Source organism: Melozone crissalis, unplaced genomic scaffold (genome assembly GCF_028551555.1).
Source record: "Melozone crissalis strain CALT ecotype California unplaced genomic scaffold, PUWL_Pcris_2 ptg000018l_1, whole genome shotgun sequence".
Lineage (NCBI taxonomy): Eukaryota > Metazoa > Chordata > Aves > Passeriformes > Passerellidae > Melozone > Melozone crissalis.
This window is the reverse complement of record NW_026535796.1, coordinates 27,849,855-27,870,233: the sequence shown is the minus strand read 5'-3', so window position 1 is coordinate 27,870,233 and position 20,379 is coordinate 27,849,855. Positions and strand designations below refer to the sequence as shown.

Genomic DNA, 20,379 nt, shown 5'->3' with positions numbered 1-20,379 from the left:
CAAAGCCATTAGATCACACCACCAAAAAAGGAAAACTATTTCCAGTGCAGTGTTGCTCAGAACATGTGTTTATTTGAAAAGCTGCCTGAACAGAAGCCAAAATAATAATCTCCTTTAAAAAATTATTAACAAAATAGCAATTGAATGAAAAGATTCAAAGAAAGTGTGCAGGATGTGAAGTTGTTTGGTTTTACAATCAAACTCCTCAGCATCTGAAGGGAGATCACTTGATAAGGTTAATTTCTGTATCTGCAAAGTTCCAGCTCACAGTATTGTTAGATATTAATCTCTTCAACAAGAATGCCAGCTATTATATTCCTTTTCTAAATGCAACAATAGAAAAAAAAATCCAAACCTGTAGCAGTTCCTACTTTTTTTTTTCTTTTTTTTAACTCCTGATGTGCAAAATGTAACAATATTGGTATTTAGGAGGCCAGGATGTTATTTCATGGCTGTTTCTCATATTGACTCATCATCTGTGAGTCACTTTGTGTAGGTTCTTAAGTCTCTCCCTCACCTCCATAGTTCAATACTAGTTGAGTTTTAGCTCAAAATTGCAAGGCAGTTTTCTTTATCTCAGGAATTCCTGCATATGCAGCTTGTACAGTGCTTCACAGACTACTCAGGGCAGCCTTTAGCTTCACTATTCACTGTTTGTTTGGCCTTTCTAAGGAAAGGATTATTATTTGAAAACTGAGCCTGAAAGGATTGTTTGTTCTTTTTTCTAATGAAAGTGTGTGCTAGTTTCAGCTGTGTTGATTTTTTTCTCAGTGGCTGGTACAGGGCAATGTGATAGATTTGTGCTGAACATGGGGTTGATAATATGGAGATGTTTTTTGTTATTGCTGAGCTGGGCTTGCACAGAACCAAGGCCTTTTCTACTTTTCATTCTGGCCATGCTGGCAAGGAAGTTCGGCCTGCGTGGGAGGTTGGTAGGAGAAGGCACAGCTTGAACAGCTGACCAAAGGGATATTCCAGACCATATGACATCATGCTCAGTGCATGAAGTGAGAGGAAGAAGGAGGAAGATGAGGAAGTTTGGGGTAATCATGTTTGTTTTCACGAGGAACTGTTTCTGTGTGCCTGCTCTCCTGGAGATGGCTGGACCCCTGCCTGCCCATGGGAAGGAGTGAATTAATTCCTTGTTTTACTTTATTTTAGTGCTTAGCTTTTGCTTTCTCTATTAAACTGTCTGTATCTCACCCCATCAGTTTTCTGATTTTTACCTTTCTAATTCTGTCCCCAGTCCTGCTGGTGGGAGTGTGAGCAAGGGGCTGTGTGGTGCTTGGTTGCTGGCTGGGGCTAAACTACAACAAACTAGTAGCAAAGTAGCCCTTTAAATTGATGTTTGGATTTGATTTTTTAACCTGAGAATATTTTTGAAGTAGGTACACTTCCTCAGATTAATGATAAAAGCAGTCACTGTGTTTGTGTCTATTTTCACTTGTCCTTGTATGCTGGTAAGAACAACAGAGTTTAACAGCTGATTTGCTGTAGTGCTCGCTTTGACTGTGTTGAATTTGTTTCGTACCTTTACCATAATAAATCATTTAAGAGCATTATATATTTGGTTTTAACGCTGTTGAAAAAATGAGGACAGCCAGGACTACCAGGATATCAAGCCCAGCCAACATGGATTATGAGAGGAAGGTGCTGCTTGACTCTGCTGATGTCCGTCTGTGACAAAGTGACCTGTTCAGTAGATGAGAGGAAAGCTGTGGATGTTGTTTATCTAGACTCAGTAAAGTGCTTGACACCATCTACCACAGCATCCTTCTCGATCAGCTGGCTGCGTGCAGCTTAGATGGGTGGACTCTTTGATGGATAAAAATGTGGGTGGATGTCCAGGCCCACAGAGTTGTGGTGAATGGAACTAAATCCAGTTGGCGCCCCATCACTAGCAGTGTTCTCCAGGGCTCCGTTTTGGTGCCAGTTCTGTTTAACATCTTTATTGATGATCTGGATGTGGGGATTGAGGGCACCCTCGGTAGATTTACAGAGATACCAAGATGGGTGGTAGTGTTGATCTCTGGAGGGAAGGAAGGCTCTGCAGAGGGATCTGGACAGACTCAGCCAGTGGGCTAAGGACGGCAGCATGGGGTTCACTAAGGCCAGGTGCCAGGTCCTGCTCTTGGGCTGCAGCAATCCCAGGTAGTGCTGCAGGCTGGGCAGAGTGGCTGTCCCGCAGAAAGGGGCCTGGGGTGCAGGTCAGCAGCAGGCTCAGTGTGAGCCAGGGCTGGGCCCAGGTGGCCAAGAAGGCCTGGGGCATCCTGGCCTGTATCAGCAATTGTGTGGCCAGCAGGAGCAGGGCAGTGACCATCGCTCAGCACTCAGCACTGGTGAGGCCACACCTCGAGTGCCACGTTCAGTTTTGGGCCCCTCACTTTAAAAATGGCATTGAAGTACTGGAGTGTGTCCAGTGAAGGGCAACAAGGCCCTGAGAGGTCCTGGGAACTGCGCTTGTTTAGTCTCAAGGAGGGTCAGGGGTGATTTCATTGTTCTCTACAAACACCTCAAGAGATTATAGTGAAGTGAGGCCAGTCCAAATGGCAAACCAGCTCTAGAACGTTATAAATTCAATTAATTGTATTTATTACTGAGTATTCTAATGGCTTCTTGGTGTTGCAGGAAACAGCATACTCCATTCAGCAGCAGACAGTGTGACGAGTGCAGTACAGAAGGCAAGTCAGGCCTTGAATGAGCGTGGTGAAAGGCTAGGTCGTGCAGAAGAAAAGACAGAGGAGCTGAAAAACAGTGCTCAGCAGTTTGCAGAAACTGCACATAAGGTAAGATTTCAGCAGGATAAAGTCAGACATTTGGCTGTCATAGTTTGTTGAATGAAAGCATATATCTATACTTTGTTGTATAAAGGCTTGAACTTAGCTCAGGGTAGGTATCGAATCCTCTTCGTGACACCTTCTTCACCTTCTTTGCGTCTAAAAAATCTCTTTCATTTGTTGGTGACTGCTCAGGATCTCAAAGTTATAAATTCTGTAAAATAAAAACTTCTCAGAGTTGCCTGCCAAAGACACATTTAAAAAACAATTGTGTTTGAGGAAAGAAAGGAGAGTGTTGGTTTAAGTTCTTTAGTGCTTAAATGCAATTCTAGTATATCACTACAAACATTAATTTCTTTTAAAAGCGTATTTGTAACCATATCCTTGAGTATCAAAGGTTTATGACAGTTTAGTTTGAGTCATTTATTGGTCATCATTTGACCGTTAGCAAATGAGTGAATTTTAACTGCTGCTACTAGTTCTGATTTCTAGGTGATTTCCCAGACAGCTCACTCGTCTCAGTTTTGTTAGCATGCTATTATCTACAGATAGCAATTTTTTATTATATGGAACCTAACCCTAAGCTCTCTGCCTGGTTTGCAAAGCGTGTTTGTCTACGCATTTTTTACAGGTTTTAACTCGCTTCATCTCTTTCTTCTCCCTCTCGTTCCCAGTTAAGTGCATTTTTGAATTATTTGAAATGGAAATAATTGGTAATCACAGAGGTGGAAAGGCAATCAGTCCTTTATTTTTCATCATTTTGTAGTGGTAGAGCTCCTGAATACGTGTTTTAAATTACTTGTCTGGAATTCCTGATTGTAGTTAATAATCAAAATCATTAGGTCAAAATTACTATACTTCTAAGCATGCCTTTGTTTCTGGTGTCTTGCTCTAGCCTTCCTCTCAGACAGCAAAATAATGCAGCATAGGGAAACAGAACTGGGAAAGCAGATAAATCCTGCCTCCTCAGCATGGCAGAGAGAGGCTTTGCCTCTGTGTCCCAGGAAGGGGTATGACTGTATAGCTCTATGCAAAGAAGTTAATGGATTTCAGGCATCTTTTGAAGAATTTGTGTTACAAACTCCTCTTATCCACACTAGCCACATTAGGTTGATACAGCTCTCGTTCTCGGCGATATCTCTTTAATTAATTTTTTTATTCCTTTTTCAGCTTGCCATGAAGCACAAATGCTGAGATACTGCCCAAAGCTGAAATCTTCTCAAGAGAAGCTGAAAAGGCTACAATCAGCAACTTTTACAGGAGATTCAGTCTTCTGTGTGCTTTTTCCTTCCCGTTCAGTGGAGATGCATTCTTTCAGTTTCTGTGCAGGAAAAAGTGTTGCGTTTCTACTTTTCTGACTTCCTTCTGTTCCTCTTTTTTAATATTGCTACACAGTCCTGCGGTACTTTCTACCTGTGTTTCAGTTGTTACAGGAGTGAAAGCAGACATTGGAAAAGGACCAAATGACAAGCTGATCAGGATTAAAATAGTAATATTCTTCCATGGTTGTATAAAAAGAAAGATTGAACTGATTGTGGACGTGTGGAAATAAAATCCAAAGAAGGGGTATAATTTTCTTCATTTAATGTAGCATCAGCAGAATGTGAATGAACGTTAGAATTAAACATCTGGGGTTGTAGCTATAATGGAGGACAAACTGCTTTGTCCTGGGAAACAGAAAAAATTGTTTCTTCTAATGTAGGATGTGCATGTGCACCAGCATTCAGAAGTGCATATCTGAATTTCATTCATATCAGCATTTTACATGTTCCTATTTTCACTTTCAGACTGATTATTTGAATAGTATGCTGAAACCTAGAGAATGTATGCTTGAGGTTTCAAATTAGAGGAAAAAAGTAATTTGTACATCTATACGCACATAGCTATGCCTCAAACACAATCTACAATTCAGCAATCTTTATATAAAATAGCATTTCCTTTTACCTGTGATTGTGTGGCTAAAGGCCCATGAAAATGAGAATGCAAAGGCCTGGAAAGATGAGAGTGCACTATTTTCAAGACATCTGTTTTTCATAAATTCTCCAGTTTTTGGAACACTTCAGAAATGTGTCTGATTTTAATGCCTTCTCTGTTAGCAAGTTGTCTGATATTTTAATATAGAGGCTTTCAAAAAAGCATGTCTTGGTACACTAGAATCAACTTCTAGTTTGAGTCTCAGCTTTCAATATGTTATCACTGGAAGGATGACTCTATTTCATCTGCATTCATTATATGCAATAAATGCACTGTGTTTCTCTTACAAAAATAAGTAGGTTACCTTTTTCCTTCACAGCTGTTTCCTTAACATTTTTAAGATGGTCTAATCTGCTACAAGAATGAAAAGAGAAATAAAAGAGAAAAATATGTTGATTTTTTCTTTTCTTAAACCAGTAAGCTAGAAAATAAATCCTTGCAGGAGGTACCTTCATCTTCTGAAAATGCCTGCTCTTCATTTTCACCCTCATCTTACCAGAGAAAAGCTGGCATTATATGAATGTACTGTATTCATTGTAGAATATGATTTTTGCATTATTAATGACACAACAGTCTAAAATCCTCAGAGCAGTGCTTGTAAGAGAGATAAAAGCTACTGTAGTAATTGAGAATATTTTACTTACTGCAAGCTGAAGTAACTGAAAATTTCATGGAAATGCCCATTTCATAAAAAGATGCTTGCCTTTAGGAAAGTATTCTCATTTGAACTAAGGACACTGTCTAGTTAGCTGACTGCATTCAAACTTAACATCTGTTTTGGTTTTGGGGTTTTTTTCCCTGTAATTTGAACAGTTTTGTATGAAGCTTTTTATTTAATTTCACATGGGGAGTTGAGAGAATGGGTCATTTGTGTAGTACCATAGGATCATTTAGCTCTATTTAGCACCAGGCTCAACAGTTACCAAATCTAGCACTTACTGAAAGGGAATTTGGCCACTTCTGTTATAAATCAGAACAGGTTCATTAACAACACAAGTTCTGAACACTCTGTTGAGCTGTGTGTAAGTGATGCTTGCCCTGGAAATGTCTGAATGCTATTGTAATGACTGGGTATTTCTGCAATTAACCAGGGAAAAAGTCTGTTTTTTAAACCGAAATTAAACTTCTGCTAGATACAAAATGTTAGGCTAATTTTTTTTAAGATGGATTATAGTCCCGTCAGGGAGAACATTTTTGACCACATAGCTATCTTCTTGTCATATTTTCCATTCTTTTAAAACTATATTCTGCTGCTAACCTCACAAGTCTCGAGAGAGAGAAGGAAGTAGATTCTGAGCTGATGCCATCAAGCCAGTCCTCTATGCTTGCAAATAATTAGAAGAAATGTCTAAAACCCAGGTCAGATAAACCTGAAAATAATTAACTGTCTAAATTTAGATTAAAAGGCATATATTTTTGAGTGTTTACATAAATATCAGCTGGACAGTACAAGATCATAATTGCACTGCTAAGTTCCAGACCTCTTGTGAGCTGAACTGCACTAAAACATTGCTTTAGTCTCATGTGAGTGTTTCAGCATTATGGGTTGTTTCGTATCTTCCAGTTAAGTGTATAGTTTTTATCATAACTCAGGACTTTAATCCAACCATCAAAAGCCATTTACTATGGGAACTTTAGGTAACCTAAGTCTTCTGAATGAAGGAAAAGGGGGTTTGTCTGTTTACTTTGTTCTTTCTGTTCATTAAACTACAAGGTTTGGTAGTTTTTAGGAAAAAAATCAAGATGTATAAATGTTTATCCAAAGGTAAATCTTAGAGCATTGCAGTTTCCTTCTGGAACTTAGCTTGTAGTGTATAGAACCTAGTGTTATTAGTCATGTACATAACATATAATATGATTCAGGTTAATGTTTCATATGAAAGAATGTATTTGTAAATTGTAACAATATTAGTTTCTTTATCTTTTTAAAGTTCTAAACAGAATAAAAATGATGTATTGTTAGACTTGACTGCTGTACTGCAAACTCTGTCTTAAAAGGTTACTTTTGTGTCTAGCAAAAGTTGTGTATTATGTGAAATATTAACAAAAATGTGTGCTCTTAAAACTGATCTTAAAGGTAGGTAGGTTTTGTCATGATTTGCCAGAATTGTAATACTTGCTGATATCTATTGTAACCAATTCCTTGGAAGTTCTCAAAGATGTAGAAATTATTTTGTGCCATTCTGGGGAGAGAAAAAAAAAAGTGGGACCTGCTCTCGACTCACTACTGGAAACCCTGATTTTTGTCATTAAATACTGTACTGTGATGAAAACTGTGTTTGGATTATTTGAGTTCACTATTCAAAATATGAATTGTTCTTGAGTTAGGTTTTTGTATTTCACTCTAGCAAAATTATATTGAATCTTAGCAAAACTGAATAAAAATTATTTTCTGCTATAGTGATAAAAATTTTCTCTAGAGTACTGTAATTAAAAGAGAAGTAGTGGAAACTAGGTTAAAGCATTTCCTGTCTAAGCAGATTCCAAAAAAATAGTTGCTAGAGGTTGAAGTTAGCACCCTACCTAGAGGCTGTGTAGGTTAAAAAGAATCCTGGTAATTTACTTTGCATTCCTATGAAATGCTTCTTCTCAAGTTGTTAATACCTTCTTTTGGCTATCTAATTTTATTGATAATTTTTTTTATCAAAGCACAAGTAGTTTTAATTACCCTATAAGAATGAAACTATAAGGGTAGAATTCATCTGCACACAGAGAAGCAATCCCTTGGATTCAAATGAGGTCTACTTGCACAAGAACCATATCCAATACAAACTGCTTTTGCTGCCATCTCTCTTTTCAGGCTTAAATGTGATCCCTGTGATCGTAATCTCAAAAATTTCTTGTTGACAAGTACTGGCAACTGTTCAATTACTCTAGTTACTAGGTAAGTTTTGCTTGAATTCTTGTTATCCATAGATGTTGAATACCATACATCCCCAATGCCCAACCTGTATGAACCTCGTGGTAAAGAAATAGATCTCTTGTGGATCAAAAGCTAATTTGATCTGGACAACATTTTGGTGTAGATTGAACAAAACATTCAGTTCATTTTTGAACATTCTTGTAGATCAATTTCACCATGTCATTTTGTACATTTATGTTACAACTTCCATAACTTATCAGACTTATTTGTTGCTGTGTGTAGGGCTTTGTTTGTCATCTTTGATTCATGGAAGAAGCTCAAGCATGCAAGTTTGCTGATTCAGTATGTTAGGTTTCCTGAGTAAAATATATGTTAGTATGTTCCTGAAGGGATAATATTTGACTGAGAAAACTGTTCTTCAGCTACAAGTCGTGGCATCTGTGAAGATACAGATGCACACTACCTCAGGCAGAGCAGGAGTGCTGTCCACTACTCAGAAAGGATTGCAATGTCTCAGATTAAAAATGGCTTTCTCTTGTTTCATAGTTCCCCATGGAAGTGGTCAACTACTACTGGGGTAAGACATTAATTTATATAAACAGTAACTTCCCTAATAATTTCAAAGCATCAACTTCTACTTTGTGGCACATCATTACAGCCTGTTTTATGCATCATCTGGAAGCACTGAATGCTATTTAACGTCTCTTTCATTTATACTACTTCTATTTGAGCTGTTACTGTCTTTTTTCTGCTGTCACCTCATGCAGTCTAAATTGTGGCAACATTTTTTAATGATGGTGGCTAGCTTTGGCAGGGGTTGACATGGGATTACAGGCCCAAAAAGTATTTCACTATTTATTTTTACAATAACTGAACAAAAGTAAACTGAGGGTAAAGGTCTGTTACGTGGAGGCAGAGTATTATGTTAGATCTTGAGTATTCAGGCCCAGTATCCAGAGTAGAAAAGTAACCTTGTTAACTAAGCAAGTCAGGTGGCTTTAGAAGTGTAGAAAATACATATCTAGCAAAATACCAATTGATATTTTAAACTGTTTCAGAGGTTTCTGGTAGCTAAAAGCGTGATAACTCACGCAGAGGACTTGAAGCCTGTCTTGTGTTGAAATTCTGTTGGCACTAAAGAGGAAGAAACAGTTTTTATTTGTGTCAAGTATTTTTTCCTTTATTTGTGTCAAGTATCGTCTCTCCTGAGAAGAGAAAGAAAATGTGGTAAAAAATAAATGAGAAAACAGTGATAGTGTTTCATACTGTAGTGAAAACAAAGTCTTCAACATGTGCAACTAACAATAATCATGGTGATTTGCAGCCAAACCAGTTGGGGTGGGGTTTTTTTCCTGTTTCAGAAAGAATAGACATATGAAAGCTTTCTTTGCTTTGGCATGATGCTGGAACTAGGACTTCTGCAGAAAACACCTTTACTTGTCAGAAGTATTAAGATTTTAATGAGAATCCTTTCCAAAATTTTTACTGGTTTTATGAAAAATAGCATTTGGAAACACTTCTTTGTTTCTGTGAGAAAACCTAGAATAAGGAAACATAAAAGAGAAGGCTATTAGATTTATTTGCATTTATTTGAGGATTGTAAGAGACTAGTCAAAAGCATGACACTATTGCTTTTTAGGAATAAGGAAGCGTAAGCACTGTTCATGCTGCCAACATGCCTGAACCTGAGGAGAGGTTGTGCAAGATGAGGGACAGATTGGAGACTCCTGCATCACCAGGTAGGCAAGTCAGAGGAGATGATGAGGTAACTTCTGAGAGTGTCCCAGGGAAGAGGAGAAACATACCCCTCACTTGGGAAGGCACTGCCATCACTCCCAGTGTGTCTTCCCCCACTTCCTTCTTTGCCCCAGCTTTATATGCTGAGCACAAAACTGCACGGTGTAGGATTATCCCTCTGGTCAGCTGGGGTCATTGTCCTGCTTGTGTCCCCTCCCCGTTCATTGTTTACCCTCAACTTCTTTGAGGTTGAAGAAGTAGAAAATGCCTTGACAATGTGCAAGGCCTGCTCAGCAATAACTAAAACATCGTTCAATTGTCAGCACTCTCTCCAGCACAGATTTAAAACACAGCCCCTTACTTGTTACTGTGAAGAAAATTATACCAGCCAAAAGCAGCAGACTGTTCAGTGTTTTCTCACAAATGAGAAAAGAACCATTTGCAATTTTAGCAGCAATTTTCTTCAGGACAGTTCTGAGGTGTTTTAAACCTACATAGAGAGAAATGTGAGTGCCCTTGGTCTTTTATCTTACCTGTTCTTTTCGGGTGCTTCCTCATGTGCACTTGTTCAGTATTTGAGACAAGCTGAAAACAGGTCTGTTAAAAGTCAGAGCAATGAAACTGCATGACAGGTATTATTCTTCACTGAGGCCATGAACAATTGCCGAGCTTCCAGTGTCCGAGTGAAATAATAGCTGTATATATGGGATCATTTGTAAGACAGATGGCTGAGAAAGGTACCATTTATCTACCAGGCAAGGTTTCACAACTTTTGGCCTCCATTCTTGTCAAAACCATCATTAATGGGTCAGCTATTTGTTAATCACCTAAACTTAGGAGATGTTAGATTAAAATTTTTTTTTTGTTCTCCAAGTCTATTCTAGGTGGCAATCTCTGCAATAGCACTGAAAAAGGCAAGGGAGGTGGGGAGAAGGAGGTTATGTGTGTTTATATTCATTGACTGAGTAGGCTTCATAGAATCTGTTCCTCTGTCTAGCACAGTCCTTTTGCAAAGTTATTTATGGCTTCCTTTAATACCCCAAGTGTCCTTCCTAGTTTCCACTTTTGAATAGTCTTCAATATTCAGTGTTGTGTTTTTGCCATATTGCTCACTTGAATGTATCTCATCCTAAGGGGTGGCTTCACAGCTGAACTATCAGGATTTCTAAGGCCAACATGAAGTACAATCTTTAGTGTTTGCTCTTTGGTGTTTGAATAGTTCCTCTTGCATTATTTATTAACTACAGATTGTTGCTGTTTGTAGATGAAGATGTAGGCATGTACTGCACATGAAATGAGGATACTTCACATCACAAGGGCAAATTTGTAGTGAAGGTGTTTCAGCATGCCTGAAAAATTTAGGATAAAATTTCACAGTCAGAAATTCAGAGTGCTGGATCACCAGCTGAAGCATTTCTTCCTTATTCTTGTGAAAGGCTTTTTTTCCAGAGTCTGTGATGAAGCTGTAATAAATGATAGAAGGTATTTATCTTAAACATAGCAGATTTCACCCTACAAGATTTCAAAAAGAAATATCAAATTTGTTTCATATAAAATAGCCTTGGAAGTAAGTAATATACAGTAAATTCATGGACCAAAGTAGAATTGAGATCTGAGAATATAAACTCCAGTTTCTCCAGCCCTAATCGAAAATTTCAGGATTATGGTGGAAATACTTCTAATTTCTGGATTTGTTAAAAAAAATCAGATACAAAAGCATGCTTCTCTCTGTCTTGGTTTAACCCCTCTTACCAACCAAGCACTATGCAGCCACTTAATCTTCCTCCAGTGAGACTGGGAGAGAACCCGAAGAATAAAAGTTAGAAAACTGTGGGTTGAGATAGAGGCAGCTTAATAGATGAAGTAAAAACCACACACACAAGAAAGCAAGACAAGGAATTAATACAGCATCACTTGTTGTCATTTATATTGCAAGAGTTCATATTGTTGTCTCCTTAGTGTAAGAGTTTCATACCTCCTTGATGTTTGTCATAGGCAGCTCCTCCAGGCACTGACTCTTCTTCTCACAGCAGCCCACTAACTCCAGCTCCCCCTCAACCAGCCACTCCACTCTTTTATAACACTCTTCTTATTGGCTACAGCTGTGGCCTGTTAAAGTCAGGCCTGCTCCTAATCTTTAATAATTAGCCCAGCTGCAACTCTTTAGGGGTAAGTTTACTTCATACCCTACCTTGTTGCTTATTTTCTTATATTCTAACCTCCTACAATCACTCCAAATGTCTTTGCCTGCTCCTATGCTGAGTGTGACACCATATGGTCTGGAATGTCCCTGTGGTCAGTGGGGGTCCCCAGTGTGTCTCCTCCCACCCCCAGCCCCCCCACCAGCCTGGCAGTATGAGAAGCCATACTCAAGGAAAGGCCTTGGCTCTAAGCCCTGCTTAGCAATAAAAAAAAACACCTCTAAATTATCAACCCTGTGTTTAGCACAAATCCAAAACGCAGCCGTACACTAGCCATTGTCAAGGAAAACAACTCTACCCCAGCCAAAACCAACACACTCACAGACATTTGTTCTTCCTGCTCTAGCAATACAGTACCTTTCATGGCATGCGCTATGTGCTGTTTGCAAGGATCAATCTGTTGTTGCAAAACATATCTGGAGAAAGAGAGGCACCAAAGGAAAGCTGAGAAAAAGCAGCAATAAAATCCCATTGCTGCTCTACTTGGATTTTACACTGCAAGAGCAAACAGTCAGCTTTGAGGCTGAATGCCTTTGTATTAATGAAAGAACCCATTTTAAGGTATTTTGGGGAATGCTGTGTCTGTATGCCTCTTCTCCCAGGCTTCAGCAACTGTGAGGAAAAAATGTCTGTTGCCTTGTACTCAAACAGTTCTCTGACATTCTCTGGTTTAGTCTAAGGACAAAAGGATCTCTGTGTCAGAGACACACAGTGCTTAGTCAGTGTCAGCTTCCATTAAACTGCCATTTTGAAACACATAAACCTTCCCTCCTAAAAGCATGGGAAAAGTAATTCAAGGAAAAGGAAATACATCATAATAAAGTATCAGAAGCACTTATATTCTACAATGATATTTGCTATAAGAATTCATACTGCAAAAAGTATTTCAGGTAGCAGTTTTCTCATCTCAGCAGAATGCAATTAAAACATGCTTCACAGTATTTTCTGTCCCTTCACTTGGAATTTAGAAATCAAGCATTGTGATTCTCAGTGAAAAGGTACTTTACAAAAGAACAATATGGTACAAATAGGATGAGAATACTCATAAAATCAAGACTTACCACTATATCCATGGATGTGAGGCGTAGGGGAGTCATTTGGTTAACACTGGAGGCTATAGAAGCACCAGTCATGCTAAAGAAATGAGGAGAGACTGGGCCACCTTGAACCTAAATGAGCAACAAAAGTCAGCATTTCCGAAGGTGAAAAATATGTCATTTGTGGCTGCCATGAAGGAAATGATCAATGCATTCATGCAGAATGCATGATTTTTATAGATATTAAGAGAAGTTATGAATAGAAAATTAGGGAGACTTAGTTTTCTAACACCAGTTTAGCTGTCTCTAATTACCAGCATAGGTAACTTCATTTTCAGATATGCTCATAATGGCTTTAACGCAGCCATTTTCAAGGGTAATGCTCAAAGCAGTAAGCAACTTTTCCGTTCCTAATTAAATGCTAATGTAATAGAGCTTAGTTTAACCCAAATGAAAAGCAAACGATGTCCTAATTTTCCTTCCAAATAGTCAGAAAATACAAGAAGCTGGTACTTGGTCATCCCTTCCATATGAAAGATCTTTGCCGTGTTGACAGTTTAATATTTCACCAGCTCTGCTAAGATTCCTTGTCCTGTAGTGGGGTAAAATGAAAGCTTCTAGTATCTGCTGTCTTCACATCTGGACTTTTTCAGTTCTGAGATTTTTTTTTTAATATTACTACTGAAATAACACAAAGTCTGTGTCTCAATTTGGTTATCATATAGCATAGTTTCTATCTGAAATACACCATCACGGATTTAGTGACTGACAGCTTATGCTGTGAACTGCAATGACTTGTCAAACCGATGTAATGTTATCAAGTTTTAATCAAACCCTTTATATTGGTAAATATAAATTCCTCTTTTAACTAGAACTTGTATTTACATCTGTCATACCTTTGACATTCCAAGGGTTGTAAATCAAGAAGTAGCATTTTGCCAGACAGACAGTGATTCCTCAAGTCAGACTGCAAAGGCAGCTGCTTGTGCCAGGGGAACCTAGGAATCTATCCAAATAAAATAGCTTCAGGAGTTTTGTTGCTAAATCAATGTAAAACAATGATAGAAATGCTTAGGGAATGGTAGTAATGAGGTCTTTTATTTTTTTAAATTGAAGAGAAGGGTTGGCTGGAATCCCTAGAGAGCTCAGGGCAGGGGCTTTCTAGGAGGTGATGATAGGTAAGGGTTGTTAGTGTCATCATAAACTCCCTAGGCAATTTCTGTGCCCCAGCTTCGGCTCTGAGGTTTTTGTGAGATGCAGCACAATACATTAAGGCACTTCTGAATAGGATGTACAGAAAACAGCATGCTGTCCAGAAAAACTTTCAGAGATTTCATATGCTATGTCTAAAACAAAGAAGACATGCATATACAGTGTTTTTTATGCAGTAGCACTCTTTTAGAGAGAAATTCTCAGAAATTGTTTTATTTATTGCAATGTGTGCTTAATTGGTTGGTTTTGCTGCCGCTCTTCTCTGTGTATGAAGCATATTTTGTCAATCTTCCCTGTATGTCTTAGTAATTAAGACATAAATGTGGTGCATTTAACACTACTTGAAGGACAATTTTGCTGAAGTACATGGAATTTTGTGATGGTCTTTTTTGTAGTGTTGCAAGTTCATTCAATGATATAGAAAATAACTTTCAATTTATTAATTTGGCCTCTTAATTGTTGCAAACTACAAATACAGTACAGATTCTATAAAAAAATTATTATTGCTCTAGGTGTTCTTAGCATGATAGTTAAAATTGACCTGTGATCAAGGATACATTTGGACATCTCTGGATTTGAGATTTCAGTTTTTGGAGTGGAACTTTAGGCTGGATACAGGCCTTGAGTTAGGTAACAAATGGTCCTTCTCCTCTTTTGCCTTCCCTTTGTTTCCCTTGGAAAGAATGGAAGCTGGCACACAGGATGGCACTGAGCCTTTTGAGATGCCCAAGGAAAAGAGCAAAGGGGATAAGTGGCAGAGCACATTCTTCTTCAGTGTTGACAAAGCAGAGAGATTGAGACTACCCTGCCCAATATGATAAATTGTGTTATTTAGAACTTCTTTAAAAACAAAAAACATTTGTTTATGTCTCAAAAATGTGAGTTATAGGAAATAGAACCCAAGAAAGAGATTACTTCTGAGATCACCATAGAATGGTTTATGAAGCATAGGCAAGGAATGCAAGAAAGAATAAAGAAAAAAAGAAAAAAAGCAGATCTTTCTGTTCTAGGATTAAGATCTGAAAAGTAAGGGGTTGCCAAATTGTAATTGTTATAAGAAATAAAAAGGGGTTTGCCAGACTTTCTATAGCATCTGAGGAAGAGATATGAAGAAATCTATTTTCTTAACTGCAGTGGTTTTTTAAGTTAGAATTCCAATGTCCATTTGAAATCAGAGGAATTAAAGCTCAAATGTTTTGGCCAACATAGCTTTGGGTCACAATAGAGTTACACATGGCAATGCATGCACTGGATCAACTTATCACAATCATTAGCCTCTGCAGGCACAGCAGTTAGTTTCAATTTCTAATAAATTACATTAAAAATGTAATTTATTAGAAATTGAAACTAACTGCTGGTTTGCAAACAGAACAATGCTGCAACAACACTGGCATGAGGGAGCCTCTCTTTGGATGTTTAGAGGGTTTTTTTGTTTAGATAGGTTTTTTTCCCCCATCTCCCTGGTTTTGTATTCACTTTTTTCAATCAAAATTACATCAGTTTTTTAATGCAAACATTTATCTCTCAAGGACTGTCCCTGGAGTTTGGAATTGACTGCAAACTTGCACAAGTCTCATTCCCACCCAGCTAGTACTTCTTCATGGCTTTTTATGGAAAGGAAAACAATTCACAAATGCACAGAATGAGTTCATAGATTTTCCATTACATATGCACATGCAACATCAAAACCATATTCCAATACATTATATCTCTAATTTGTAATATGACCCCAATGTGACTCATTTTGCACATAAAAATCTTCTGAATTCCTGCGGAGTTTTTAACCTGTATCCCAGTTTTTCATTTGTATCTCAGTAAGATAAATGATGAGGTCACTTGAACCAGGAAACTCAAAAATTTAAAGATTGCCTAAGAAAATTATTTCTGAAACAGTAGGTATTTGTCAATGTGACAAGAAGTCTTAAGCAGTCAGCTGTGTTATTGATGCACTCATCTATTAAGTCATTTTTGTTTGCATATTATAGCAATATTAATTTTAATTGAAAAGAGATCTAAAATCTTTAACTCTTTAGGATAAATTGCCTTAGTCTTTACAAAGAATATAGGAAGTATTAGTATAGAGTTAATGCATTACCAATAAAAAAATAAAGCAGAAAAAAAAAAGGAATTTTCCCATCAGAATTTTATTTCAGATGTGTTTCTGAACTGCAATGTTTTATTAAATGATCTTTAACCTGGGATAGCTGGTTGTTGGAGAGAATTCATTCTTTTTCCTTAAACATCCTTCACAAATAATAAGGTGCCTTCTCACCTTGCTACAGTACATAACTGCTATTGATTACCTGCTCTTTGTTAAATTCAGCTTCTGTTCAGCACTGAAGGGCACATGCAAGAGCTCTGACAGATTGATCAGGACATGCAGAAGGAAGTTTAAGGAGATGATAGCTCTGACCTTCAAGTAGGAAGCCAACCCAAGCTGCCGTGTGAAGCGTGTCCTTTAATTATACAAGTCTTTGCACTGATATTTTCTCTGACTTTAGAAATATATATTTACAGTATTTGTGAATGTTTCTATAGAAACACACTAAAAAAAGGTACACAAAAGGGTGTTAATTATGCCTGGACAAAAAGAAAAGCTGAAAAACCCCCCAAACACCAACACAAACAACAACAACAACAAAGAAAAACAAAAGCAAAACAAATCAAAAATCCCAAACAAACAAACAAAAACAACCATAAACAAGCCCCCTTCCCTCCCAAAAAACTAACCTTAATTTTGACTCTTTGAATTTTAGATTCTTTTTAATAATTCAGTTCCTAGAAATAATATAGTAATACCATGCTGTTATGGTTTAACCCCAGCTGGCTGCTGACTATCATACAGCCACTTGCTCACTTCCCCTTCCCTGACACACTTGGTGGGATGGGATGGAGAATGCAAGGCTGAGCAGCAAGAAACCTCTGTGATTTGGTCTGTTATTAGATGCCAATTACTGGCTGGTGCTGTATTGTTGGGAAAGATTATTCCAGGATATTGGAAGCACGGCAGCTTGGTAAATGTAGAAGAGGAGGCAGGAATAACTCCTCTTGCTGCAATAACTGTTGTCTTTATCCAAAGAAGCCTTCATGTGCACTCAGGTTGTCTGGTTAGCCCAAAAAACAAAATGCTGGTGAAGTTGTTCAGCCTTTGCAGTTTTATTGTAGTCAAATGGAAGGCCCTGGGACTCTCTACAGGGAATTTTGCTCAAAATCTGATAAGCACATCAATTCTTTAAAATAACATCTTTCTAACTCTCATCCAAACAGCCATGTTGTCTGCATCAAATACATTTTTAAGGAGCTTGCCATGAAAGTGTGTTTTTTAACAAAGCAGAGGTAAGATTTTTGTATTAAAAAGCTGTCTCATGTATTTGACCAGCAAAATAACATATGGCTAGAAAATACCATAGCTAATGCCTCACCATGACAAGAAATATGAAATAAAAACCATCTGGGGTATTAATTTAATGTGAACTTTTTTTTTCCCCCTGCAGAAAGTAACAAATTTTTTCAAATAGATGCAATTTTCTCTCAAAGTAATTCTGTTGGCAATTTTTTAACCTCTTTTGCTTGTTATTTTTTCTGATATCTTACCTGAGCAATAATTCAGTTTTTGTGGGACAGTTCCTTTCACCCAAGTGTATGCAACACTCAAACTATCAGTGCTGGAATATGCTACTATTATCCTTATTACCATCTCTTTTGCTTATTACAGTTTTGCTATCCTTTAATCCCCAGCATGCTCCTCTTCATCATTTCTCTTTCCCTACAAAGAGACTGTAAAGCTCCTATGATTTGGAGTTTGGTTTTTTTTTTCCCAATTCTTTAGTTTTCCAGGTAAGAAATTCCAAACATCTTATTGTTCACAAAGTCACTAAACCTGTCTGTTACTTTTGGTATGTAAAAGTAAAAATTTTCAATATTTCTTTTGCACTCATTCTCTCTTCCACAAAAAGAGGTCTGACATGAGCAAAAAGTAGCCTGGAACTGCAGGATAAGAAAAATTATCTGTAAAATTTAAGCAATGGGGAAATTCTGAATGTATTCAAGTCATTTATTTTAGCAAAGAAAATCAGAGAATACTTGATGACTTTCAAAAATATGAAAAGACAACATGAAGAACAAAAGCAATAAAGTGTTTCATAATAGATGGCTTTAGAAGCCATGGTATTATAATTCAGGAAAGCAGATTTAAGCTAGAAAATAGAAAATATTTCTTAATGCTGCAAAAGCAGTTGAATGGGCATTACTACATTACATTTCTGAAAACTAGAAATGATGGCACTATGATTTATTTTCTCTCGGGGCAGATAACCTCAATATCCCTTCATCCATATCATTAATGGTTCCATGACTTCTGATCTCTTTTCTATTAACTGTTCACTTAAATAGACTCAATCAAACTGGATTTCACATCATCATTATCCTTGTACTGGCTCCCCAAATGTACTCATTACATCATGAATTAAATTAGATTGTAAGTGACCTTTCCTTGAGGACTGCTATAGAGTGTCAGTTCAGTACATGTCACTGTAAAAAAAGCTATTGAAGTTATTCTGAACTACATGTCTCTCTCCAAGGCTTCTTGGAAATTGGGAGGAATGAAAAGTATGAAGATCAAGGATGAGGAAAAAAAATAAAATTGATTGGCTTGTCACACTTCTGAATAGTCTTGGGCTGTGTCACTGAACACTGTAAGCAGGGTCTGAAGTCCACAAATTGCCTTTAATCAAAACTGACTTAAGATATTTGTGAGTGCAACTGAACAGCTAAGTTGTAACAGTACAAAACATGGATGTGACTCCATGCCTAGCAGAATTAGTATGTTACTTTTCTCTACTTTCCTTATCTAATTCACACACAATAGTGAGCATGAGTGTAAAAACTTCTATAAAGTTTTTTCTGAATGTAAAAAAAGGTCAAAATTCTCAGTATGGAATTGCTAGGCTGCTTTTTTGTTAACTACCTATAGAGCACTTAGTGTTTTGGGTTGTATCTCCAAACGTCAAGAGCAGAAGAAAGATAAAAGAGTGAAGTGTATACGTTTCTATTAAATACCTCTACCTTACCCTGTGTGCAACTGAATACATTACACAGCCTTAGAACTCATGTTTGAATTAGATGTTTCACATGCAATTTGTGCATGCCAGTGTCTGATGCTGCCTAGTGGCAGTAGTGACCTGGAGATTTTGATCAACAGGATTTTCTGATGTTAATTTTTTCAGAAGCCAGTGATGGTAAGGAACATCTCAGTATGTCCCACTCCCAGCCATGTTCTATCCCTTAAATATGAGATAGTATCTCAGCTAACAGATAAGGTGAAGATCCTGGTAACATTGTCAGGCCTTCAGGAGCTAAGGTACATGGCAGGTAGGAAAAATTTCCATTGCTGTTGCTTCTGATGTATCTGCTCCTTAGCCAAAGCAACTGGCTTCCTTCTGAACCTCTGGTACTGCAAAATGAGCCTTAATCACTTTTTAAAGTAAATTGACAAAAATTTAAATGTTGTTCATTAAAAATTGAAGAAAATAGGCAAAATTCCAAACAATACTAATATTATTTCTTTCTTTTTGAATATGCTTCAGATGGTTTAAATCACAAATATAATTTTTTAATGAGTAATTGTTGATTATTTTTACTAAGTCCTACAGACATCAATCTACATCTTGTGCATTTATTGCCTACATTGTTTAATATCAAGTTTTAGAACTAGTTGATAGTCAAATATATGCAAGATTAACCTTGCAATGAAATGTGTTTCTGACCTGTTATCCAATGCACATATCTTTAACTCCTGTGAATGGAACTAAGGGGAATTAGTGAATGCCGAAAGATTAAATTCAATTGCTATTAGCTTTGTTTTACAAAAACAAAACTGTTCAGAAATGAGTGAATTAGTGGCTGTGATTGGCTTCTTTTCACTTTAAGTAAAACAAGATTCATTGTCTGATAAGATAGTGCATTAAAGAATTATTCTTAAGTTTTATATTTGAACTCTATGCTCCTATTTTATGCATTTTTCTTAGCTGTATTTTAACATAAGAATTACTTCATCATATTTTTCTATTTTAAACAGAAGGTCTTGCTTGGTAAAGTTCTACTTTAAATCACGTCCATTAAAATGACTCCTACTGTTTTGCAAGTGATTGGAACAGTAGGTACTTTTGCTGGAATCTATTTCTTCTCTTTCTGTTAGAATGTATCAAAGAATCAAGAGTAAAAAAAATTGTCCTTTATACCAATGGTGTTCAAATTTAACAGGATAACACTTCAAAGCTATTTTCAGAAATATGCTTAAAGGGTTACATTTCTACCTGATACAGCTATGTGGCTGATGGTGGGTGATTTTGTCACATAATACTTACTGAGTTCAGGGTTTCTGGATTTTTACTCGTCGTTGGTAACCTGCTGTTTTCATAAAGCAGATACTGCTTTCTGGAGAAGGTGGTAATTCAAATCCAAAGGCATAAATCACCTTTGGATTTATAGGACTAAGCCCACACATTTTAATTAACTTTGTTCATGATTAAAACCACTTCCATATTATCTTCGGTGAGTGATGTGTTTGCACTGATGTA

The 20,379-nt window shown here is 37.2% G+C and overlaps 1 protein-coding gene across 6 annotated transcripts in view; it reads left to right on the top strand.

The window, feature by feature from the left end:
- Nucleotides 1-7,149, top strand: part of STXBP6 (syntaxin binding protein 6) — a 97,585-nt gene extending 90,436 nt beyond the window's left edge. For all 6 annotated transcript variants that reach the window (XM_054275975.1, XM_054275970.1, XM_054275974.1 and 3 more), the window contains 2 exons: nt 2,629-2,786; nt 3,948-7,149. In XM_054275975.1, coding sequence (XP_054131950.1) covers nt 2,629-2,786; nt 3,948-3,971 — 182 coding nt within the window. In that variant the 3' untranslated portion in view covers nt 3,972-7,149. The remainder of the gene's footprint in view (nt 1-2,628; nt 2,787-3,947) is intronic.
- Nucleotides 7,150-20,379: the final 13,230 nt, after the last annotated feature.